The sequence below is a fragment of the Apus apus genome, chromosome 4 (assembly GCF_020740795.1).
Source record: "Apus apus isolate bApuApu2 chromosome 4, bApuApu2.pri.cur, whole genome shotgun sequence".
Lineage (NCBI taxonomy): Eukaryota > Metazoa > Chordata > Aves > Apodiformes > Apodidae > Apus > Apus apus.
In genome coordinates, this window is record NC_067285.1 from 62,792,853 (window position 1) to 62,820,098 (window position 27,246).

The 27,246-nt window shown below is 40.4% G+C and overlaps 2 protein-coding genes across 8 annotated transcripts in view; both read right to left on the bottom strand.

Moving 5' to 3' along the window:
- NPNT (nephronectin) overlaps positions 1–3,747 on the bottom strand; it is a 51,395-nt gene extending 47,648 nt beyond the window's left edge. For all 3 annotated transcript variants that reach the window (XM_051616661.1, XM_051616660.1, XM_051616662.1), the window contains exons 1-2: positions 3,663–3,747; positions 2,220–2,320 (exon numbers count right to left, since the gene is read on the bottom strand). In XM_051616661.1, coding sequence (XP_051472621.1) covers positions 2,220–2,320; positions 3,663–3,733 — 172 coding nt within the window. In that variant the 5' untranslated portion in view covers positions 3,734–3,747. The remainder of the gene's footprint in view (positions 1–2,219; positions 2,321–3,662) is intronic.
- Positions 3,748–20,629: 16,882 nt separating this feature from the next.
- GSTCD (glutathione S-transferase C-terminal domain containing) overlaps positions 20,630–27,246 on the bottom strand; it is a 64,467-nt gene continuing 57,850 nt past the window's right edge. For all 5 annotated transcript variants that reach the window (XM_051618338.1, XM_051618340.1, XM_051618339.1 and 2 more), the window contains 2 exons: positions 25,265–25,334; positions 20,630–21,138 (listed from right to left, as the gene is read on the bottom strand). In XM_051618338.1, coding sequence (XP_051474298.1) covers positions 21,002–21,138; positions 25,265–25,334 — 207 coding nt within the window. In that variant the 3' untranslated portion in view covers positions 20,630–21,001. The remainder of the gene's footprint in view (positions 21,139–25,264; positions 25,335–27,246) is intronic.

Genomic DNA, 27,246 nt, shown 5'->3' on the forward strand with positions numbered 1-27,246 from the left:
TTCCTTTGAGGCCAGGAATGCTGCCTTCTGTGCCAAGTTAATCCTTCATACCAAATGCCACATTCCCAAGGTGGAGAGTTGACTACAGATTCTCTGTTTGGCTGCAAGCATTAGAAAGATTCACTTTCATTTAGTGTAATCTCTCAGTCTGTGATATGATTGGAATTTTCACCACCCACAACTGGGGCAGATTTTCTTGGTTAATTTTGCTAAGAGTTTGGCTCCCATCTAAAAACTAGAAGGAGCGGCTAAGTTTTAAGTAAGGTGTTCAGCCAAATGGCTGAGACTCTTCTAGCCCAGCACTTCAAATATTATCAGCACCCAGTGTGTGAAAAAGAAAATGGTGGGAAAATGCATTTAGACGCACAAGTGATAATTTTATTATTTTTAAAGTCTGGTCCCAACTGTTGGAAAATAACACAGGAAATCCATCTCTGCACTTCTTGGAAATGTACGTAGAGAAAAAAAATCTGTGAATAATGGACTAAAATGCTGTGTAAGAAGGTAAGAATTTACCTAACTTTAGCCTTAAAAAAGAGTATTTATGCTATCTGAAAAAGTGTGCACTACAAATTACCTTCAAAGAGTAAAAAATACTTTCTGTGTATTATTACTTTTGTCTCATTTTCAGTTTTTAGTTATGAAACTTTTGACAGTATCACTGTAGGCTGTTCCTGTCTCCCAAGATCATAAAAATGCAACCCCAAATCAAGACTTGGTTATAATGAGAAACAGACTTCCACCTAAACATGAGCTGCAAGTTATGGTCACAACACAGGTGACAACTTGTCCAAAAAAAGAGCTACAGTGACACCTTTCTAGTGTTTTGGGGGGGTTCTGGTTTTGTTCTTCATTTGTTTGTTGTTTTTAAACAATGCGAATTATTGGTACTTGCCAGTTAAGTCTTCATGGTATGAAACATTTAAATGCTCAATAGTTTTCAAATTAAACTGCATTATGAAACATAGAAATATATTCTATCACTTCAGGAGTAGCCTCAATCAACCTATTTCACATTCTCTTTCCTTCTCTATAAACATTCATCCCAAGTAAAAGACTACTTGTTACCAATTAGAGCCCTAAAAATCAAAATGATTCATGGTGTCGCCTGAGAGCTATCAACCTGAGAACTTTGCAACAAAAAACAGAACCAGGGATGTTACGTTCCAGAAGTACTTTAAATAGCCTTTTTACCAGTCACCCTATATACTCTGTTAAACACTGTGAGCTTTTAACACACTTGTGGAGGAAGAAGCCAGTCTTGCTGTTTACAGATTTGAACAAAACCTTTGCTGAGAGTCTACAGTTGCATTGCCAATATTATTTCTGTCTTTTGCCCATTTACCACCTACAGCTCTGCAGACTAAGCAACTCCCAGTATTTAATAACTGTCTTACTTTAAAAACGGCTTTGCAGAAAACTATCCACTTTTCAGAGATTTTATTAAAAAAACAATGGGGACCAGTGTAGGTTCAGTCCTGCAAAAACTTAGGGGCTATCACTCATGCATGCACTGTTAAACACATGAGTGAGCATTCCTAGTATCAAAGGCTGTAATTTTAACAAGCTGAGGTCTCTATGACACTCCTAGCAATTTTAACTTCTATACAGTGCTAGCTGCCACCACAGAATCCCTTTTGAAGATACAGTTAAGAATGAAGACTTATCTGCTTGGTTATCCTGCAGTTATATGAAAGATTCTAGACAGATGTGAGAATCTCAGAGATGTTTCTCATAATGTGTGACTCAGTAAAAGGATGCTGTCAGGTGGATTTATACCCTTAATTTGGGGTTATTGAAGTAATGTTTGTACTTGATACTAACTGGAACATTTCCATCGATTTTCAAAGTTAAATATCAATAATTTGGGTTTCCTTTTTGGATGCAAATATTCCCACCCTCCGGCGCTTGTAACATGACACAGTGTAGTGTTACATCAGGCCATCAGACCAGAGCATGAAATTAAGCAGAAACCAAACAGAAACTCCCAAATTCTCACTGCCCTAAATAAAGGTTACCTTACTCGATTGCAATAATTTTTAGTAGTTAATAACAGACAGATTTTTAATATGACAGCATCCTTCTAATAAGTCAGATTCACACGTGCAAAAGCCTAAGCCCTAGCTTGTAAGAATGTGTGTGAACACGTGGAAGACGTGACTAGGTGTGTACAAGCCTTTCCTCAAGTGACCAGAAGCCCCAGCAGCACCGATACTCACGCTGGCACTGTCCCCAGGACAATCGGGCCCAGCCCCAGCAGCAGTCAATCCTGCTTCCGAACCGACACAGTCCTGCAGAGGAGACTATTTGTCTGGGCCACCTGAACAAGACAGTTCGAAAAAGTCCGGTGAAACATTTTAAATGTACCTAAAATTACACTAGATTAAGAAAATCAAAAGACAAAGACCAGCAAAAACCTCTCCTGCATAGCGATATATAACCTTTCTTTCGAAAGCAGTAACTGCTCCAGGCTGAGCCCATAACGTTTCCATCATCAATCCTGTGTTTGGATCAGACGCTGTAAATTACAATATAGGCAAAGAAGGGAAAAGAGAATTAATACGTTAACTTTGCAAACCCCCAAAAAACTGACACGCTTTGCGATGTGCTCGCTGCTGCCGCTCCCAGGCCGGCATTATAATTCCAGAAGTCTGGAACAGGATTTGTAACATGGAATAAATCAACACCATAAAGTCTTAGCATCGGTTTATCTCACAGTACATGGCCAAATTTTTACACTGGAACATTAAAGGGGAAAAAAAAAAAAAAATAAAAGCTTCCTGGTAAAGAGAAGTCAAATACAAAAGGAGAGCTGCGATTTTCCCTTGTTGTCTCAAGCAATCAGCAAGTATCGAGACAAATCGATAACGTTTCCAAAAGGGAAGCTGAAATACCGCGCACGCTGCCTGTCAGGAGATCCCGGAGGACGCCCGGGCACGCAGCGGGGCCGTGCGGGGCAGCCCGCGTCCCGCACCGCCCCGACACCTGACGCGGCTCCCCAGGCATTCATTTTCGCCGTGCTTCATGTTGAAACCTGAGTTGCAATCCTCACCGCATTCTGTTTCAAGTGCCTCGAGGCGTCAATAAACTAATTTTATTTTTACAGCACGCAAAGTGCTTCGTTTTTAATTCTTGCCGGACGCAACCCTGCCAGAGCAACACACTTTTTATACCTTAGCCTGTATTTAGGCTGCCGAGCAACGCATGGCGCTCGCCTGGCGTGGGGGACGGCGCCGAGAGCCCGTCCCAGAGAAGCCCGGGAGCGGCAGCCGGTCCCGCCGGCCCCGAGCCTCCACCTGCGGCCGCGGCGAGGGGCGCCAGGGCCCCCGGATCCCCCGGACCCCCGGCCGGCCGTGCCCCGGGCACCTCTTCTCGGCTGCGGGGCCGGGAGCGCCGAGACAAGTCCCGCCGGGAGCTCCGGCCGCCCCTGCCCGCCGGGAGGGCAGCGCGGGGCCGGTGCCGAGCCCCCCGCCGCCACGCCGCGCCCCGCGGGCTGCTGGCAGTCATGAGCCCGCGGGCTGGTACAGCCGCCCCCGGCCCGCCGGGCGCTCCACGCTCTCCCCTCCAGGGCTCCGACCTGTCTGAGGAAACACGAAGCCCCCCGGCCCGGCCGGACCCCGCGACCACCGCCCCCGGCTCGCCCCGCGAGAGCCGGCGCCTACCTTCTATCAAACTCCCCGGCCGCCCCCAGCGAGAGGCACGACACCAGGAGGAGCCGCAGGGAGAGCTCCATGGCCGCCGGGGCTCTCCCGCCGCGGCTGCCCAGGGCGGGCAGCGGGGGCGGAGGCGCCGCTCAGCGCCGCGCTGCGGGGCGGGCTGCGGGGCGGGCTGCGGGCAGGGGCTCCAGCCGCGCTGCCACAGCTCCCGGGCGGCCGCCGCGGCTCTGGGCTCTGCCCGCCCGCCCCGCTGCCGGGCGGAGGAGGCGCCGCGCGGGGAGCGGCAGCGCCGCCCGCCCCCGGCAGAGGCGCCCGCGGCCGCCCCGCCGGGGGGCTCCCGGCACCCCGCGAAGGGCTCCCGGCACCCCGCCGAGGGGCTCCTGGCGGCCCACGGGGCAGGAGGGACGGGGAACACACGTTCCCCAGGAGGAACCGCCGTCGGAAGACACCAAGGAGGGCGGGCTTTGGGTTTATAAGCTTTTCTAGCTGGAACTTCGTTAAGTAGGACGGCCACCCACTCACTCTCTGTGAGCAAAACCCACCTCTAAAGCCAAGAGCGGTAAGATGTGGCTTTCTCTGGCCAGCCGAACTTCTCCCAGAATAAAGATTTTCAAGAGAATTACAAGGTGCATCTGGGTTTTTTTCTGGCTCAAACACTCCTACTGCTAGCTCTCAGATGCTGGCACACGTGACACAGGGTATTCCAGCCCTTGTCTAGAGGAAAAACGTGACAATTTTAAACATTACCCACTCAGCATGTAATGACATCCTAACACCACTACCAACAGTGACAACTTTATCTGTACTCTTACCTTATGCTAAAATACAGCAGTTATTTTTGGTTTGTTTCCATGAACTACAGCTTTCAGGACTTACTGAGGGACACTTCTAATAACAGCCTGTCACCAATTTAGGGTCGGAGCTGCTCTGAGATCCCTCTGATTACAGACAGATGGGGCTGACAATTTGGACTAGGTTGCAGCATAGGTTTCATTTTATGCCTCAGTCTCACCAGCTGTTCTTACAAGGTCCTGGCTGCAGCCTAGAAGCAGAAAACCAAAACGATCTGGGTTGTGCTGTAACCCAAAGCCAAACTCTTCAGGGAGCATTTGAATGCTAAATATGGTTTCAGGCTTTATATTTGAGCTGGGAGTTCTCTACACTTTTCACCTTCAAAACACTTCACAGATAATTCAAACAACACTACACAAAGGGATTTGCACAACAGAAATTGTGCCAGTGAGTTTTTTGAATATCGCACCCTTCTCAGGTGGTTTTACCAGAACAACCCAACAGAAAGCCCCCTCCAATGCTTCTTCTCCTTTTTGTCATCTTTTCAGGACCATCCATTCCCCACGCTAAACTTTTTGTCCACAGCCTCAACCCAGCAGTTTTCAGACACAGAGAGAAAATAACTGTAAAAGCTGCAGGGTGATGATTCTGCAAGGTGTTCATTACCTAGATGACAGGCAAGCCCCCTTTGAGGACTGAGAGAGATATAAAAACTGCACCAAGTACCAAACCTGGTTTCCTTCATTCATTTCAGAAGCTGACAGCCAAGCAGTGAAAACAACATGGTGGCATTTGAGAAAGACAGGAGAGCATCTGGCTCCAATTAGATTCTTGCTGACATACAGAGCTGATTTCTAGCTCTTAACTAATTGATCTGATTTATTTTTTTTTTTTTCCACTTGGATGTGTGATGTGGGATAACAGACCTTGCAGAATAAGTCAACTGTCAAGATTTCATAGACAAAAGGGGATAAATCCTATTTATGATAACCAGAGGGATTTCTCCCTGGTAACAGCATCTGCCTGCACATCTCCAACTAGTAGAAAGAAAATGTCCACAAATTACAATGTAGCTGAGTTCAGGACAGGTGCCAAAAGCAACATTTGAACTTCACTGCAAATTAAGGTCTAGGGAAACCTGACACTTTCCCGCTCATATCCAAAGCAGCATGTCATAAAACCAACTCCTTTCATGCAATGCTGCATAGTGGTATTTATGTACACAGAAATTCTACAGCACACGCTACTCCTGTACACTCGCAAATTATAGTAAATTTGTTTAATCTCTCCAGACTGCACTCAGTATTTAAGATTTCCTCAGCAGCCTGTTTGGCTCTCTTGTACGTTAATACTAGAGTGCTGGTCAGATGTGGTGCCTGCTCCAATTAAGACTGTCTGATCTTGGTTAACTTCTGCTGCCTTCACAATTTGTTTTGGAACATCAGCCTGAAAAAACAGTTAACCAGCCACTGAAAGATCACATATTGCACTTACCCATCAATGGGACTGAAGATCCAGTTATTCGTCAATTAACTTCCCTTGGCAATGCTTTATCAATGCTAGTGGAGTTTTCTTAGTTAGGTAGTTTCTCATATCCAGAACACTAGAAGGATTACTGAGTGAGTTGGCAAAGAACCAAATCTCTTTGACAAATTAAAGATGTATAAAAGCTGTATTCCATACCCACTGCTGTCTGGGTGTGCATCAAGGTATTACACAGAGGATGGAGAAGCTGAGGGAGACCACATTGCTCGCTACCTGAAAGGCTATTATAGTGAGGTGGGTGTTGGCTTCTTCTCCTTAGTGACTAGAGATAGAACAAGAGGAAATGGGGTCAAGCCATGCCAGAGGAGGTTCAGATTGGATATTAGAAAAAAATTCTTCACAGGAGTGGTGAGGCACTGGAACAGGCTGCTCCAGGGAAGCACTGTCCCTGGAGGTGGTAAAAAAAAGGGGTGGATGTGGTGTTTCAGGAGACGGTTTAGTGGTTAGAGGTTGTAGAGAAGACGGTTGGACTTGATGATCTTGAAGGTCTTTTCCAACCTTGATGATTCTATCACTAGAAGCACTTCTGTGCCTTTTATTTAGTGAAGCAGTATGAATGCCTGGTAAATATTGAAGCCATAAGGTGGGCTGACCTAATGTTCAGTAAGACATTAGTAATGTCAGTCCAGTAGCAGTGCATCAAGCACTCAGATGAATGACCAGCACATACCCAGCTACCAAGCAGAGGATGAAGTGGAGAATGGATAAAAGAACAAGTGTCCAGAAAAGCTTTTTCAAAGATACTGGTAAGACGCTTGATTGAACACAACATGACAGGTTTTTAGCTGCAAAGTAGCAACGGTGAGGCAGAAACATGGAGAAAGACACACAGTATTTTCCAAGAGCAATTCTGTACTCTTGTGTATGAAAAAGTCAAAATGCATGCAGCAATTGCAAATGAGAAGGACAGTTTTGCCTTAAAAGGGGTTAATTTTATGTAAGCATAGTGACCCTTCCCACCATGCTTATTTTACTCTCCTCCATTCCCTCATAAAGATATTTATATACCTTGTGCCAAAGAAGCCACGCTACTAGCCATGATCCTCCAGTCAAACCTTCAGTCTCATGGATATATTGAGATCAGTTTGAGACCCTTCTATGAAAATCAAGACCCTAAACTTGCTGAAATGCTCTGTGTGGAGAGTAGAGGAGGAGTCTGAAATACTTGCAGTGGCCTGTGCTAAGAAGTCCATTAGGTTCTGAATTAGCTAGAATTTTCCAGGGATGAAGCCCTAGGTATATATTATATTGCTGTATTCTACACCATAAATGGTAAAGACACATCTGATCACACACTAAACTGAATTTTGGTGATAAGGTGGCAAAGAGTGAAGAAATGCTCTAAAGAGTGGGGCTTGCCAATTGTGTTCTAAGGAGGGTAAAGGTGGTGATAACAGCTGCCGCTTCTGGGATGGTGAGTGTGACAGTGTGACTGACACCTGGCCCTACAGTTAAACAACGCACATGGAGGGATGTATTCAATAAAGCACTCAGTACAGTACTCATATTTTTCCAAAAAATAATACAGTTCAGTGTTAAAGTCAATTAAAGAACCAATGACATAACCAATATACATACCTGCAAATAAAAGTAAAATCAATTTAAAATCATGTGAACAGCAGAAAACAGTTCTAAAGAACTCAAGCTTACTTATGGTTTTCTGAAGTTAAATGAATCTTTCTTCTATGCAAGGGACCTGTCCTCTTGAACAATAATACTTTTATTTCACTTCTGGCAGACTGTGCCTAGCAGTCTCAGTCTTTAAAATCTCAGCTGCAGGGCTAAATATGGGTTTCTAATACACTCGTGTCTATTACCGTTCCTGGGGGGGAAAAACAGAACAAAAACAGTTTCTGGAATACTCTTTGGCATTGACTGGTCAGGCAATACTAAGAAAAAAAAGCTGAAAACACAGAAGTAGTAGATATGTTCAACTGACTTGGTTGATAGTCAACTGACTGTCTGCATTGGTACATACGGTAGATATAACAGAAATCATACAGAAACAACATAAAAATATCTTTGTTGTTACAGGTAACTGCAAATTCAACATAATCACAGCAGTAAAAAATATTGCCTCAGGGCAATCTATGGCCAGGTCTTCCAAATTAATTTGCTTTTTGCAATAAGCATTTTCCTCATAAGCATGATCCTTCTTTAAAAGCCATGAGCAGTATTTGTGTTGAAGTTCCCTGCATTTCATTACAGTGTGAGTATTTTGTTTTCCCCTATAAACAAACCACCATCTCCTCTTCAAAGCCTGGTAAAATTCTATATCCTGTATTACCTTCTGCGTGTGTCTTTTAAACAGATTTATAATTTTTGTACCAAATGTGTTTTGCATGGCAAATCAGAATGATAATCCCCAAAAGTTAACACTACCCTGTTCAACAGGGAGTCACTTCCAACATCACTGAATGCAGAAAAATCTGCAACTGATGCAAAAGACATCTTCAGTAGGACGGTGAAGGACAGCACAGCCAGCTTCAAAAAACTGTGCTACACTGCCTGCACTAATCCCAGCCTTGTGCATCCTGCACCTCTCAGTGATGCCCACAATGAGGGAGATGCAACTGTTGGAAAACATAAGCTCCAAAAATCTTCTTGTGGACAAGACCAGAAACTACATTGCATTGATCCCTCCTTGCAGGCAGGCAACAGGGTTGAACTGCGATGAGTTCTGCATGCGAGTAAAACAATTGTGAATGCCTTTGCAGCTTGAGCTGGAAAGCATGCATAAGGCCTCTGACAGTCTGAAACTGGGAGAAAGAGAAGAGAGTTTTAGGATTCTGTTGAATAAATTACTGACAAATTATTTTATGCAGTCAGTCAGCACTGAACAGAATGCCTCCAACAACACATCATCAGCATTATCTACTGCAGGTTGTCTCACCCAGCCAGCTCTCACTGTTCACCACCCCAGCTCAGTCAGCCTTTGGGAAAGCCTCACAACAAACCAGCTAGGTTGGGTGCAAAGGAGGCAGGGCTCAGCTTCCTACAAAGCCTGGCTTAATCATGCTTCTGTAACAGCATTTTCCAATCTCTGTAAGGTGATACACTGAGTCCAATACAACTCCTATAGCTTTACAGCATGCGTTTTGCAAACTGTACTAGAGCTCTCGTTTCAGTTTTACACTGCGCAGCTGGTGTCTGATGGTGTCTCCTTTCCTCAGGAAACCAAACACTTGAACACAAGAAAACTGTTCTGTACATCACTAATATGTTGTGACCTAAATCATTATCATCTCCATGGGCTACATGCACACTCAGCAGTCAGAGCAAAAAGACCAGAACTGAGGCACAAGCCAGACATGTAGCCTGAGTGGAAATTACCAAAGAAATATTACTTACATGGCAAGAAAACACACATACCCAGCAACACTCACAATCAACAGTGTACCATCTTTTTCATGAGCAAGAAGTGCAATATAGCCTTCTGTTCAACAATAGTAAAGGCTGATGACAAAATCTTTAATAAAAAAACCCAAAAAATCACAACAAACAAAGAAAGCATGAATCAAATCACCAGATTACTATCTCTAACTAAAAGAAAATATAAACAAAACAGGAAAAGAGTCATGTGTCATACAGAGGGTAACTATAAAAAAGCTGTTAAGAATCAAAAAACCACAAGTATGTGAGCTGAAACGAAACTTAACCTCACACTTTCTGCTATAATTTTAACCAAAAAAAAGAGGCAACATCAACAGAAGAGATCTCCATGAAAACATATTCCTGATCACTGCTCTAATGTAAACCAATTTGAATCAAGCAGGCCAACATTGTTACTACCTGAAATTATGATGGACTTACTTTATTGAGTTTTCTCCTTCACAAGCTCAGACTGCAAGCTAGGATTTCTTGGACTATGTAAGCATTTTAACACATAAGAAACAGCTATAAATCAGCCTGGAAAGTTACCAAAATTATCTTTAGGACAAATAAAACAAATAATCTGGTGCAGCAGAGATTAAATTGTTTCTGCTCATGAAATACACTCCTTACAGGAGGAAATACCCCAGGAGATGCAGAACCAGAAGAATTTATAGTAGCCTATGATATGAGCTTGATGATCACACAGGTTTTGTAACTTTGTTTTCCTCTATGCCTTGGGCTCATTGCCAACATCAGACACATGCACAGAGTTGGAGATCCATATATTCCTACAGGTATGCTGCCCAGACTACCTATATAAATTATGACAATGAATTCTCAGAGAGAAATTATCAAGCACTACTGAAACTGATAATTTAGATTGTTTTTCTTTTTTCATACTGAACCTGAAGAGCTACACAAAGTCTGGCAAAGATGGAATAAATTAGCTAAAAAAACCAAACTACTCTGGGTCCTGATTTTCTCTCCAATTCATTTGGTTTCAGGTTCTGTAACTTTGCTTGCTTGAGCTGAGCTATAAGCTGTGTAATGAGATGAATCCTCTGGTACTGGTTGCTGATAAATTGACCTAGAAATACACACATATATGAGTTTAAATTGCTATTCTCAAGGGGCGAATGGGCTTGTCTAATTGACTGAATTCCTTATTTTATTTCCATCTTGTTTTGACATAAAGAAAATTCCTACTATGTTCTGAGATACCAAGGGGGACTAGTAGGCAAGCAAACTACTACACATGCTCTGAGGGAGATTTTTCATAGGTATGATATTGCTGACCCAGTTCCTCTGTTATGTAACTGCAACCTCTGAAAGAACTTTCAGAAGTTAAACCAGAGTGGAGGACAGCTGGTTGTTTCTATTGCTGTTTCACAGAATCACAGACTGGTTGAGGTTGGAAAATATCTCTTAGGTCATCTGGTCCAAACCCTCTCCTTAAGCAGGACCACTTACAGCTGGTTGTCCAGGATCATGTCCAGGCAGCTTCTGAATAGCTTCAAGGATGGATATTTCAGAAACTCTCTGGGAAATCTATGCCAGTCCCTACTCACCATCACAGTGAAGCACTTCCCGTTGTTCAGCTGGAAACTCCTATTTGTGTCCATTGCCTCTTGTCACTGGACACCACAGAAAAGCACCTGGCTCCACATTCTTTACGCCTTCCTTTCAGATTTTGGTCCACGTTAATGAAATTCTGCATTGAGCCTTCTCTTCTCCAGGCTAACTAGTCCCAGCTCTCTCAGCCTTTCCTCACAGAAGAGATGTTCCAGTCCCTTCATCACCTTAGTGGCCCTTTTCTGAGCTGTCTCCAGTAGCTTTGTATCTCTCTTGTACTGAGGAGCCCAAAACTGGACACAGTACTCCTGGTATGGCCTTACTAGTGTAGAGAGGAAGGACCACCTCCCTCGCTGGCAACAATCCTAATGCAGTCCAGAAAACTGTTAGCTGCCTGTGCAGCAAGGGCACACTGCTGGCTCATGTTCAACTTGGTGTTCGCCAGGACCCGCAGGCTCTTTTCTGCAAAGCTGCCTTCCAGCCAGGCAGCTGTCAGCATATAGGTGCAGGACTTTGCTGAATTGCATGAGGTTCCTAACAGCCCATTGCTCCAGCCTGTTGAGGTCCCTCTGGATGGCAGCACGACCTTCTGGCATGTGTCATCAGTAAAACTGCTGAGGGCACACTGTGCCCTGTCATCCAGACCATGAACAAAAATGTTAAAGAGAACTGGACCCAGCACTGACCTCTGTGCAACTAGCAATTTAAACCAATATAGCTTTCATTTGTTTTAAGTCAAAACCAAAAAAGATCTCCTAGAAGTACAGTGTAGTAATAGTTAAAGCACAGTACAGGTATGATGATTATTGCACAGATAGATGCTTGTGAGCCTTTTAATACCTCTCAGTATTGCAGGTTTTGTTTGTGGTTTTCATTAGGTCAGACTTGAGAAACTACCAGGTGCACGAAATTCATGTCTCCAGAATACAATGTGAGAGACAAGAGGATGGAAAAGATTTAAGATGGCTTTAAGTGCTCAGTATGAAAGGAAATGAAGCTGTTTCAGGGTTATCTACAGGTTTTGGCAGAAAGTTACCAATTCTTCTATACTCTGCTAAAACAATGCAGTAACATTCAATCTGAGTTTGTACTACCTTGTTCTTGAAGATGTATACTTAAAACCAGTAAGCCATATAACACTTCTAAAGACTTCTATGCATTTGCATGGATAATCTTTGATGAGAGGAGACAATACAACGGGGATTCAGTTTTAAAGTGCACTTAGACACATGCCTGAACTGTTGAAATAAACCAGAACTCTCCTGAACTGCAATCTTCATAAAGCAGGAAAATACAGTAGTTCTAGCTGAGATGGATTGGGAGCACCAGAAGCTTTTTTGATCAGTAATGAAGACACTCTACAGAAGGGAAGTGAGAAAACTTCAGGAATAGAATACAAATTGTAATAGCTAACATGAAAGGAGAGGGGAAACCTAACAAAGAGATGTGCAAATCTGTTAAAAATTTTCAAAACTGGTTTGCAGACCATACAAAAATGTTACAGGACAAATCTGAACCACGTAGAGCTTTAAATAGCAGTCATAGCAATTTTGTGCACGCCTACATTTTCATGGTTAACAGATTATCTTCAAAAAGACACTAACATTCTTCAAGATCAGATGCACAAGACTATCCTGAAAAAAAAATAAATTGCTTTCTAGCGATCTCTACACACAGCAGCAAATTCTGTGTAAGGATGGTGGACACAGAATGGTGCTGTTACCTTCAGACCTTGAATGGCCCCACTTCTCTAAAGCAAGCTAAATGCTAACATCAAATTAATTAGACAATTGATGTCTGTCAGGTTGACAGCATACATGTCAATTTATTCTTGCAACAGTAGCTACAGATATCCTGCTAATACAAGATTAACAAGAGCTAAAAACAACTGCAGCTGCAAATTCTCTCAGCTAGGATTATTCAACTAGAGCACGTTTTACTTTAGAGGGCTTTTTGGTATTTATTACAGAGAATATAAAAGTTATGAAACTTTATTACAATTGGATTAACTAACTGAGGGTTTCAAGTTGTGTAATTGCTTTAAATCATTTTAAGAAGGATTTTCTTTTCCAGAATCCTACTTTGAACATGAAATGTTACTCCAACACGGATGAGGAATCCATTTATACCCAAGTGTTTGAGTGCAATGGTCAAATACAGAAAAGAGGAATTGAATGTTTAAGTCTTGATTTCCATCCAATACTATGTGTAATTTATCCTGAAATTCTATTTATATCCCTCTGCATAAGCACTGCAAATAGGAAAACTGAAAGAAAATCTATTTGCTAGAGCTTTTTTCCTCTTCTTTTTCCAAAGAGATACTTGTGGTCAAGTTACTTAATGAAAAGAACTCAGAATGTTAGCAATCATCCAAACAAAGAGAACATGTCCATTTACAGTATTGTTTAACTATTTCTATAGTTGATGACCGCATTAAATGGGTATTTGAATAGAAACATGCCAGATGAATAAAAACAACATTAATGGGTGCCAAACATTAGCTATTTCTACAAAATTAGCTAAAAACATGTGAAAGCAGTGTGCAAAATTACACACATCTACTACAGTCTACAGCTGGTGTGATTTTGTTTAAGACAGTAATGTCAATAAAATACACAGGAGTTATTACCAGCCCTTTATGTCATCATATATATGCATTATAGTTCAGGAACTGTAACACAGCATGGGTATCAAAATAAGTATCTATGCATGAAAGAAATCCAGTTTATGCTGTAGTACACGAAAAATAATGTTAGCTGGACAAAAACCATAACCAGAAGCCGTGCAGCCTTTCAGCAGTTGAAAAATAACACTGAATGAGTTAAGAAGTTATCCATTGCTAACCCCAATAAAGGACGGCGCCTGGGATTTGCAACAGTGAATCAGAAATGTTATTCTTCTGGTTGTCAATAGTGGTCCAGACCAGAGGCCTCTGAGAAAGGACCAACAATGTTTTCAATGAACAGCAGTTGGCTCAAAGCTCTTGGACTAAGTTCTAAAATATAAGGCTTTCATCCCCCATCATCCTTCCTCATAGTCTATTTTAATTATGAATAACTTAATTAGCCTTATTTTAAAAACCTCTATTTAAAATCCTGATTTAAAACCTGGCTCAGTGACAGTCTGTCATGGGGAATTCCACTGGCTAAATGCAGGTGCCACAATGAAACATGAACATTATAAAACTGATCACTTACCTTTAAGTTTGCAAACTTACTGGCACCCCCAAAGCCCTACACTAAGTTGGTTAACTTATCCCAGACCATCACTTCTGTATTTGCTTTGCAAAATAATACAATTATTTGTATACAAGCTATTTAAATCACTTACATTATTTTTTTTTGCCTGATGCTTTGTGGTTTAAAATGTATTTTTATATCAACTGAGTGCAACCAAACAGTAGGTTGGCTTGTCACTAAAAGCACTTAAGCAGCTCTTCCAAATCAGTTCAAACTGATTGCCACAGGTAACCTAGAAATGGTCCACAGTCGAGGAAATACCAAATGAAAAACCTCTCTACAAACATATGTGGGCGTAGGGAAACAAAATTGCTGGAGGGAGAGAGTTCCACAGCTGGAGTATCTCAAATATCCATCCTCCATTCAACTCACCCTTCTCTCTCCACATTTACACCCCACTCCTCCTCTAAGTATCCAAAAGTACATTAGCTGTCTTGAAAATACTAGGCTAAAATATCTGATAAAAGTCAATGGAGTAGCTTCTGTGTAACTTTGTTGTTGGTTGTGTTTTTTTTTAAAAAAAAAACAAACAAGGAAATTAAAAGTCAATTTTAGACTTGTTCATGTTTATTTCATAGACTAGAAAACTTACCTATTGCTTCCCTGTTTAACACTTTCCATCATACCATAGCCATAATGTGCTTCCCCCTCTTAGACACTGTTCTCTAACTCATATCAGCCCATAAAAGTAGACAGGACACAACTTAGAGGGAGAGCTGGCTGGCATCATCATAAGGCTGTTCTTTACTGTCTTTGAAAAGTTCTGAAGCCTGAGGAGGTTCCCCCATGATTTCAGAAAGGTAAACCTGACAGCAAGAAGGGATAACGCAGGGAACTATATGCAGGTCGCCCTCACTTCCAACCCTGGGAAAATCAGAGCAAGGCATCCTGGAAGCACTCCAACCTGATACATCTATGATTTCCACCCAACTTTGTAGCCTTCTTAAGAAACAGGTATAACCTCCCCATGAAAGCTGAGAAACTAAGGAAGTTCTGTCTCCTTTTTCTTACCTGCAACACCATTATAGGAACAATTGTTCTGGCGTATCAGTAGCTAATCATTCTGAAATGATACATCTGTAACTGAAGTTATGCCAAGGTCCTTGACATGCTACTCTTTGGGGGTGAACATAATTACATAAATCCATAGAAAAAAGACTAAAACTGAGACACACATCAGAATTTGGGCATCAAGACAATGCTGGAGATTAAGGAAAGCTAAGTTTTGAGTTTTCTGTTCCATAGCACAACTGAATTTCCTGTTGCATTGTTGACCTTATATATGCCTTTTCCTTTTTATTACTTTCATGTAACAGAGCTGATTTTCCATTACTGGACTGCACAACTGCATTTCTCTTTAATATAATTTAGAATTCTATTGCTATAATTGAAGGTGTGTGACTTACAACATAGCTGTACTGTTAACAGTTCAAGGTACAGTAACTTACTCTATGCTCATACATTTGAAAATAACATTCCTTCCAAAATTTCCAAATTCTATTTATAATGTTAAATGAAATGTTACAACACTAAAAGCAGCAAAAGCATCAAAATACTTATAAAAACATTTTAAAATACAAGAACAATGTATTAGAATAAGGGACATATTAAATTAACTGGCATGTTATTTTGAACTGTTGCTTTAATGCTCAGAAAAAAAACCTATTAACAATTAATTATAAACATGCACAGAATAGTGTTCCAACACACCCAGAGTAACCATCTGGGTTGGAAAACTAGCACTGGGAGAGGTGAAAGCAAGAAAATGGGGAGCTATAATAGCACACTAATAGAATGATTAAATGACAATTACTTAGGACTGACAAAAATATAAGAAGTTTAATGGAAACTAATGTTTTTGAGGGACTAAAGTGCACAAAATATTAAAAACAGTTTCTGAAATTCACTATGGCTTTAGCATATGAAGCAAACACGGCCAAGAAGCACAAATGCCTTCTTCCTGTATGCTATCTCTATTTCTAATCCTTTTGCAACTAGCAACTAGTAGTTTATGCAGATTTCATGATTGTGTATATAACAACATCATTATTGACATTATTTTAGTTCTCCCATATCTCTCCTAGCTCCACCATTCATTTAATTGCAATCTGGTTCTGAAGGCAGATAGAAGAAAGATTTATTTTTTTTCCTAAGCTTCAATAAATGTAACTCAATCCTCACCAATATACAAATACCTTAATTGGGCACCAGTGTTGACAATTAGATTCCAAACACAGTAAGACACCCACTGAAAAGAAGGGATCATTTTTTACCAAAGCAGTATCAGTGCTGGAAGAATCAAGTCTCTGTTGCAGGCATGTTTCCTATTGGACTGAGCACACCTGGTGCACCTCTCAAGGCTATTACTGCAGCATTGGTTATCTTCCCCATGACCCATCTCACACATCTGCTCCACTCAGCAACCATCAGCTGTAACTCTCTAGGAAAGTACAAAGAGCTCACTCTGGGTATTTTTTTTCTAGCTCTGCATCCATGCTTGTTCTCCATTCTGCTGCATGTCTCCTGTAGTAACCTAGAGAAATGCACAAAGTATCTGCTGTTGCTCAAGTTCAGTACAGTTAAAACAGTTCAAGATCTTTTCATTAGGAGGTCACAGCTCCAATACAGTATTACAGATTCTATTACCTAAGTCTCAATCAACCTCTCAAAAGATTGATTTAATACCTCCAAAAAGATTAGTCTACCTTTGAAGCTAACTGTAGTTAATGTTTTTGGAATAGAAGTCCCTTTAAAGTGTTGAAATACTCAAAACAATGGAGTCTAAACATAGATGGGGCTCAGTACACAAAAATAATTTAAAAGTGATGTCAGTGAATGAAAATCTATTGTCCTCAGCATCATGGAGAGCTTGCCATCTTCAGTGAGCTCTCATGTACCCTGAGTAAGTGCCCTTCTAATTCTTAAAGCTCAAGGGAAATCTTTCCCTCAAGGAAGAATGACAAATTTATCACAAGGAGTGTGACAATAAAACTGCTGAAGCAATACAGGTACATTGCAATTAATACAACAGATTCTTATTTTTCAATGATTCCTGAAAATTTTTTAAATAAAAATAATTAACACTAAAATTAGTAGTCATTATCACTAAAACTATCACTTAGCAAAACTGTTTCAAGAGCTCCATCCCAGCTGATGCTGTGCAAACTTACGAAAGATCAACAACAATCAGGTAAGAGAGAGTCTGAAGGAGACAAGCACAGAATTAGTTAATAATTTAATTTCTAGAATCAGTGATTACTTAGTATTTGAGTATTCTTGTTAACTACCACTCACTTTCCCTAAGGAAAAGGCAAACGAAAAGCTACTGAGTAGTTTAAGTGCAAGTCTGAGCATGGAAAGTTCTGAGGTTTTCTTAATTCAAGAGGCATGTGCCTAACATTTTTTACACTAGACATGTAGACAGATACACATATGATAACTAGGTTTTCCTGTTTAAAAAAAAAAAAAAAAAAAAAAAAAAAGAAGTAGTAATAAAATTATAGGAACTTAGACTGACTTTGCACATTAGGAGTTTGGTATGACAGGTCAATGCTCCAGACAAAAACCACTGAAGGTAGTACTTGAACATGCTTAAAGGAAAAAACCGTGCTTTTCTTTTTGCTGACAACTAAGCAACAAAGCACTTGCTAAGCAATACTTTTCTAGTTCAATCCTCTCAAAAAAAAAAAAAAATCATTGAAAGAGTGAATTACTAATCCTAAACCAAAATGTTGCAGAGAATAGCTGCAGCTGACAGTATCTGGCCAAACTAATAACCAAATAATCCCATTATAAAATCAGCCATGTGACACTACAGATTACTCAAAGCTCAAACTTCTATGTGTACACACTTGTACATTCAGGTTTTTTAATTGTGTTTCATTGTTGTTTTTTTTCAAGGAGAGTAACTGGTATAGCATGTCACCTAGGACTACAGCTATTTTAAAAAACATTTCCACTTACTATCATTGCCTTTCAAACCACAGATCCATCATGCAGCTGAAAGTCAAGCAATAATCAGAAATAGAAACTTCAGTTTAAATTTATGGCAACTATAGAAATGAATTATTCTATGTGTGTCTTTGTAAGAATGATCAATGGGTAATTTTGACAACGTGTAATTTTCATTTTTAAAAAAGCAATAGATTGACTTATCAGAGTAATACTAATACATACATTTCTTTTAAGATCAAGCCACAGAAAAATTAGGGGGCACAAAGTACCTACTAGGAATGTCCCTTGCTTATTAATACCCCTGCCTAAATACAGCAATACTAACATCTCCTGAAACAGGATGGAGATTTAGTTAACATTCATTAAAGATAGAAATAAAAGAAGACAAAGAAAGGTACATGTATGCACAGATGACTAGCTTTAACAGTCAGAGGAACTCAGTTCAGTCAGGTCACCTGTTCCTATTACAAACTTACTTTTACCAGCATTACTGGCTACAAGCATAACTAACATAAGACTGACAAGACAATGGAAAATTAGGATTGTGCTAAGAAAGCATTCTGTTCACTCTACAGCTGGTTCCAATGGGGCCAGACACATAAGAACCACAGATAACATTTAGGTTTGCATCTTGGACATCAAATTGCTTCTTGCACAACAAGCTGCTGGAAGAACAGCAATTGTTCACTTACCAGGACCATGATGTCCAGTCACACTGTTAATGAAATTCTATGCTCTGTTCATTCCATACCATTTATGTATATGGAAACATGTAACAAAGTAACATATATAAAAATTTAGAAAATTGAGCTCACATTACTAGAGGGAAGTACATATCACTGAGGGGCAGTTGAATCTGTGATAAATTAGCTATTATCAACTGCCGAAAATATCTTCTCCTTTTTATACTTTTTTTCATCTGCTTCTCTTCAGTTTTCAATAAATAAAACAATAATTCACCTCAAGCATAGATCAGGCTTCACTGTTCATAATAAGGTAACTCCATCTGTAGAAATGAGGAAGAGAAAAGAATCCACAACCCACTGATGCCAACAGTGACAAGGTCACAAAGCAGTCCTACAAATGGGATGCAGTCTCACTACCTTGTAAGCCATCAAGGTGATGAATAGTACAAGATGCCACCAAAATAACCCTGAACTTGGGGAAAAAAAAAATCTGTCACAAACACACTTTATATAGTTTGGCCATCAATTAATAATGGGATGTCATGATGCATATAAACACAGCACTAGCTTTGCAGGGTTCTCTCTTGCTTCTATAAAGTAGTTCTACATGGGGCAGCAGGTATCGAGTAATTTACTTAAGTCACAAATAACCACATGAAAACAGGTACTTTAAAAAATGGGAAAAAAACTCCAAATGAAAGAGAGACTGGTATTCAGGTTCCTGTGTGACTTCAGCTATTTTTCTTGACTATATTAAGTATCTATTAACCTCTTGGACATTTGTCTAAATAAGGCTCCTTCTCCACCTCCATTTCAAAAAAATATTGCTTTTGCCTGCTAAAAAAGCCATTTTTTTTCCATTTTATTCAGTGGCACACATGCTCCCTATGGCACATCCCAAATGTATTCCTTCACTGTTTTCTGGTAGATCCAAAAAATATTACAGACTACTGAAACAGATATTGCAGAAATTCAGATGTATATCCCAGCACAGATTTTTACTCTACTGAAAGCAATTTATTACTGCATAATACCAGCCCATGCCAAATACTCAACATCACCATAATTAAAACACTCACACTGGCACTCATTGCCTGGAGTAGAGCACTGTGAAGATCCCTACTGTAAGCAGCATCAAAGCTTGCATCAGGTGTCTCACCTGAGTTGTCCCATCAGCACAAAGGTAATGAAGAGACATTTTCTCAGCCCAGACATAAAATATGGAGCCCTAAATAAAGTAATTTAACATGGATAACATTCAGACTTGACACACTACTATTTTAAAAAACAAGTTCTCTTTAGGCAAGTACGAGAGCAAACCCTGGAGGCAACTGGTACTGCTATGTATTTTTTATTTGCTATATATTCTTCCAGACTCCAGCTACTCCTGTAACTATAAAATGCTGCAGAAAAAGTGATCCATCACTACTTACAGAAGAACTCTGGCTGAAGGTATGAATTCATACCCACTTGCCCACCCTTGTGCTTCCAAGTAAGTGTGCAGCTTCCTTCAGTCTTCACATTAAAAAAAACCTCAAGTATTTAGATCTTTGAGAGATAAGTTTCACAACGTATAAAATATTTCAGGATCACTTTTTTCCCTCCAGTATCTACTGTTGTTTGTAATTCTGATTGCCACGTGCAGTAAAGGTATATTCACACTGACCAAACTTCAGATACATTGAAATCAACCCATGGCAGAATTCATAAATGTGTCAAACCCCTAAATATGCAGGAGAAATTCTGTTAGAAGCTATTTTCCATTGTGTCAACAGATAATTTTAAACTAAAGTAGAAAATTGCCTACTAGTCAGAACACAGAAGAACATTTATTTTCATTTTACAGTAACATGGCTGTGGCTAATCTTTTCAATTGATTCCACAATTGCACCTTTTTTCAAATTTTAAAGTGAATATAAAATCAATGAAGAGGTTGTATAAAGACACATGAACTGTCCTTAAACATTTCTTCTGACAAGAAGTTTTTTAAGAATGGGAAGCAACAGCCACTGCAATTAGCAGTGGCAGTTCAATTTCTAAGACTTTTTGTGCTGTTTCCTTTTCCAAATGCAGTGGGTTCAACATGTGTGATGTCTGGTTCCCAGCTCTGCTTGTATCTGCTGGATGTCATTATGCACTGAAGATTTATGTTCAACTTCAAACCAAATGCAAGTTTCACACTCTAAGTAGGGATGCCCACAAGCATATTGTTCTTTGGAGAACAACTCTCTGGCTCCATAGATATAACTTGGACAGAGTAATTACGTTCTTCTGCAGCCTGTGCCCGATCTAGATCCACAAGCCCCATACACTGCTTTCCTAAAAAGAGAGCAAAGGAGAACATGGAAAATCTAAAAGCATTGAAACATTATCAGAAATGTGCACTTCAATATTCAACGTTAAGAAAACACATCAGTAAACAAGTTCCAAAACTACTTAAAAATGTATCTTGTTCTGTTTTTCTAAATCACATCCATGACTTGTACCTCACTTTTAGCAAAGATCTAGAGAAGGATTATTAACTCTTTACACATGGAGAAATAAACCAGGCAAAACTATTTTTCAATATTCTCAAAACCTCCAGAAAAATCCATGCAGGTGGTGGCTTGGAATTTCAGAGAGGTAGTAATACGTTAGGAGACAATTTAGAGATACATTTAAGAGTAATTTTAGGTCTGAAAAAGAACTTTCCAGCTCAGTCCTACATGGATTTATATGTTACAGGAGAAATCATCAGTTTATATAAACCAATAAGAATAAATCTCTATAAATTCATTCTAAATTCTTCTATTCTCCTTCATTTGTGGTTTCATAGAAAATCACATTCTGCAGCTGGTTCAGCAAAATGGCATGTATATGACCCTAAAACTGACAGCACTATCATTATTATTCAGAGTGTACACACTAAGGGGTTTGGAATTGTCCCAGCTCGGGCCCACTTCCCTGGGTGCTCTCAGTAAGACTGTGAAATACATGGAGCAGTTCTGTGATCAGACAGAACAAATCAGGTGAGCTGTAGTGATGTTCATAAATCCATTCACTACATCTGCACTCAGGTACCACCACTACATACGGTGGATAAAACACACGCACAGTGAAAATGGGAAATGGAATTTTCTTTGTTTAAGATAGAATCACTGTGTGTAGAACTGGGTTCAACTGCATACTTTCACATTCACAGATAGTGCAGGAATGGGTGATACCTCCTTTAAGGAATGTGTAGTTTTAGCAATGACAGTCACCGACAGAATGCTGTACTGCAGTGCTTTAGGGGCTTATAAGTAAGGAAACAAAATTATTTGTAAATTCAGTAGTAATTGCTGAAATACAGTTTACAGGACAATCTTAAAATATTCAAAAAGTAGCAGCATGAGTCTTTTTGCCACCATTTACAAAAGAAAAGAAAGTCTCCGTCTGTTTATGGATATTTGCATTAAATGAAATCTAGAGTTTTCTCAATAAATAAAAAAAACTCACCATGGCTGTAACACTGATCTGATTCAACCTTTAATTATTTGCAAGCAGTATTTAAATGAACCCAAACAAGATTCCCATAAAACCAGTTTCAAAGCTGAAATAGAACACTGAAATGGGAATGATCTTCACTGAAATAGATTAGTATTACATGGAGGTTGATCTAAAAATAGCTTTCTTTAAAACATGAAAAGCAATGATACTTCCTATAGGAGAAGGGAAAGGAATAAGATTTATGTTTGGGTTATTTTTTTTGTCAGGGAAAAGCATGCAAATTTGAAATTTGTGGGGAGAAAAAAAAGGAAAAATAAAAAGATGGTAGTTTCAGAGACAGAGAACAGATGAAAGTTACACTCTTTCAAAAAAGTTTTTGGAGTCCTTTTCCAATTTTCAGCCCACTTCTCAAGCAGCACAAGACAACCTGGGGTGCTACACTAGTAACTGAACACTGCCGGTTTTTTACATTTATTTTTTTTTCAAATACTATGATAATAGTAAAGAAGCCAACAGATTTATTATAAAATAGGTATTTTTAGCTCAGACTCTGTGCTATAGAATGTCATGGGTGGGAAGGGACCTCTCAAGGTCATCCAGTCCAACACCCCTACAACAAGCAGGGACATCTCACACTAGAACAGATTGCTCAGAGTCCCATCAAGCCTGACCTTGAATGCCTCCAGGGATGGGGCCTCCATCACCTCTCAAGGCAACCTGTTCCAGTGATCCACCACCTTCATATTGAAGAGCTTTTTCCTAAGGTCCAACCTAAATCTACCCTTCTCTAGTTTAAAACCATTACCCCTTGTCCTATTGTTACATGCCCCTGTAAACAGCTCTTCCCCAGCCTTCTTATAGGCTCCTTTCAGATATTGGAAGGTGGCTATAAGGTCCCTCTGGAGTCTTCTCTTCTTCAGGCTGTACAACCCCAACTGCTTCAGCTTTCTTCAGAAGACAGGTGCTCCAGACCTCTGATCATTTTCGTGGCACTCCTCTGTACACACTCCAACAGGTCCACATCCTTCTTGTGTTGGGGGCTCCAGAGCTGGATGCAGTACTCCAGGTGAGGTCTCACCAGGGCAGAGTAGAGGGGCAGAATCACCTCTCTTGATCTGCTGGCCACAATTCTTTTGATGCAGCCCAGGATGCAGTTGGTCTTCTGGGCTGCAACTGCACATTGGTGGCTCATGTCCAGCTTTTGATCCACTAGTACCCCCACACGGTTTTTCCACAGGGCTGCTCTCTAGCCTGTCTTCCCCCAGCCTGTGTTCATATCCCTGGTTGTCCTGGCTCAGGTGGAGGACCCTGCACTTGGCCTTGTTGAACCTCACAAGGTTCACCTGGGCCCACTTCTCCAGCTTGTCCAGGTCCCTCTGGATGGCATCTCATCCCTCTGGTGTATCAACCACACCACCCAGCTCGGTGTCATCAGCAAACCTGCTGAGGGTGCTCTCAATGTTACTGTAAATATCATTAACAAAGATACTAAACAGCACTGGTCCCAGTACAGACCCCTGAGGGACACCACTTGTCACTGTTTTCCATCTGGACATTGAACCATCGACCACTACCCTCTGGATGCGACCATCCAGCCAACTCCTTATCCACTGAACGGTCCACCCACCAAACCCATATCTTTCCAATTTAGAGAGAATGATGTTGTGGGGGCTGTGTGAAAGGCCTTGCAGAAGTCCAGATAGATGACATTCATAGGTCTTCCCTTGTCTGCTGATGCAGTCACTCCACTGTGGAAAGTCACTAGATTGGCCAGGCAGGATTTGCCCCTAATAAAGCCATGCTGGTGGTCCTGAGTCACCTCCCTGTTCTCCATGTCCCTTAATATGTCTTCTAGGAGGACCTGTTCCATGACCTTCCCAGGCACATAGGTGAGGCTGACAGGTCAGTAGTGCCCAGAGTTGTTCTTTCTACCCTTTATAAAAATGGGCATAGTGATTCCTTTCTTCCAGTCACCAGGGACTTCACCTGACTGTCATGACTTTTCAAATAGCGTGGAGAGCGACTTGGCAACTACACCACACAGTTCCCTCAAGACTCTGAGTTGCATCTCATCAGGTCCCATGGATGTATGTACAAGTTCCTCAGATGGTCATGAACCTTGTCTTCACTTACAGTGGGAAGGACTTTGTCTCCCTGGTCTCCATCTTGTGGGCCATCAACTTGAGAGCTGTGAGGTAAGGGGTTACCAGGAAAGACTGAGGCAAAAAAGTTGTTGAGAATGTCAGCCTTCTCCTCATCTGTTGTTACTAGTTCACCTCTGTTGCTCATCAGGGGGGTTACACTTTCTTTAACCTTTTCTGGTTTACATACCTCTAGAAGCCCTTCTTGTTTTGCATTACAACCCTTGCCAGCTGGGCCTTGGCCTTCCTGACCTCGTCCCTACACAACCAGGCAACATCTCTGTACTCTTCCCAGGATACCTGTCCCTGCTCCCACTGCCTGTGTAGCTCCATTTTTCCTTTTTGATCAGCAGGACTTCTTGTCCAGTGAGTACAAGAAATACTTTGAATTCTTCAAATGAAGCTTTTAAAAACATGATTATTTGCTACTACTGCTTTCATACACTTCTAAGCATTTCTTACAAGCCAGGAATGCAGTTATATCCTCAGAGTTCCCAGACCCTTCTATCTTTTCTGACCTGGAAACTAGTTTAGAGCTTTCGTCAGAACATTAATACAAGACAGGAGCATGTTATACCCTTTTGTAAGTCAAAGATGAAGCAAGAAAATCAGTAAAACGCAAACCCTCTCTCATACTGATAATTCTGAAAGATGAAAAGAATTTCTAGTCATAGTTCAAAACAGCAAGAGGCAAAATGTAAAGAAATTCAAATTTTCAAGTGTTATATGAAGACAGCAACTTAATGTCCTGTTCATAAATGTATTACTTCTTCCTCTATATATCAAGGTAAATACACTACTGAGATAGTTTACACAACAGCTGTGGAAATTCATACCAATTAGCCTGCGTTCAGGTGGAAGCTGAACTGCTGTCTGATCTGCAAATCTGCAAAGGATCATGTGCTCCTAGAAAAAGAATAAAAGTAAAGAAACTTCACAAAAACCTGAATAAAATTTCACGTTCATATTAAATCAGGATGGTAACCCCCTCCACAGTACACTACAATTCATAAATTTAATAGACACATCACCACAAAAAATTTTACCCACATATTATAAATTACAATATTATTGTTACTTGATAATTCAAATATTACCAATTGAAAGAAATTTAAAGTATCTTAAGGCAGGGATATTTGTTCCCTGGTACAGCTCATATGCATTAAGGTTTTCAGCTCACAGCTCTGCAAGAAATATGCAAGGAAAATAATAACATGTTAAAACATGTTTAGGACTTAAAAATGTTCTACCCAATCAGTTCAGTTCAAATATGGTTATTTTTGTAGAACAAAAGAGCTGAAAATGCTAAACCCAGATGTGACTACTAGAGAATGGAGAAGCAGGAGAGCCACAGGCAATGTGGCTGCTTTAAGGAAAGAAAAAGCAGTGATAGGCAGCTTGGGGAGAAAAAGAGAGATTCAGAGAAGAGGGAGAAGATCTGTATTAGCACAGAACCCCTCACTAGCCTTCAGGCACCCAACACAACCCAACTCTGCAATATCAGGTTCTCAGCTCATCCAGCTAGACCAGAGCCAAGGTAAGCCTCACCACTTAACCTAAAAATCTGGACTGACACTAATGCCTTGGCTTCCTCCAGAGATGACCCAAAAGTTGAAGCAGAGCCTATGTTACGACTACATAGTTTCCCCCTGACAGTCATTAAATTGTTACATGCCCTCTTGGCAGAAATAAGAAAAGCATTTCTAAAATAATGAAGATACTGAACTGTCCAAACTTTGTGTGTGCATAAGCAGTTAACTTGATTACTGGAACCCCCCCGACCTTCAACTCCCATTAAGTTTTCAAAGTTATATGTGCAGTTACTCAGTTTTGCTTTCCAGTTCTCCAATAGGGGTAGTGTCTTGACAAATAGAGTCTCAAAATGTAGCATGGTAGAAATCTACAGTGTTCATAACCTTATTCTGTGCAGCTATAAACTAATGAATTACAGCATAATGTTCTCATCAAAAACATTTTGGAAATGCCAGACTTCTGGATGTCTTTTTAGATCTTAATAAAATGAAACATAAGAAAAATGAATTTAAAATGAGAACTGGAGGGGGGTGACACAGACAGCATCTGGCTAACACATGGCAGATCTGGCTACCAGCCAATAACCTGTAATGATTTATTAATATGAAATATATAAATGCATATAGCTAGCTGTATAACAGAAGTTATTTATAACAAGGATTATTTGAGGCACCAACCAGCCTAGACTGTTTGTATAGACTCTTACATTATTAAGAGCAGCAATATTTTTTAGCATTGTCCTTGGTCCCTGTGCCCTTCAGCAACACAAATAATAAAATACCGAAACTTCTATAGTGATGACAAGCCCTGTGATTTAAACCTTCATGGGTTAATAGATGAAGAAAAAAATCACTGGTCTTTAATTAGATTATACACACTATCCTAATCTAGGCATGCTTGACTTTATAATTGTCACCATGTCCCCCTGTACCGTCAAAAGGTCTATTTTAATAATATGAAATAACCTTTTTCTGAACTGAAACCCAAGTTCTTCATGATTGTGTGTTAGAAACGTACAGGTGTTGAAAATAATATTAAATCAAGGTAAAAATAATGGCAGATCCAAATCCACTACACTGTTTTCATCATCTCACTCTATGTACATTTATTTCCATGTAAATTAGTAAAGTCTACATAGACCAGACGATCATGAAGATAACATTAATGTATTACGAGATAACTGAACTTCCCTTAGTTGAGGATTAAAGGATAATCTCAATTTTCCTGCTACATGTAGCACCTTTGCTGTGCTCACCGTCACAAAACATCTGCATATTAGAAATAC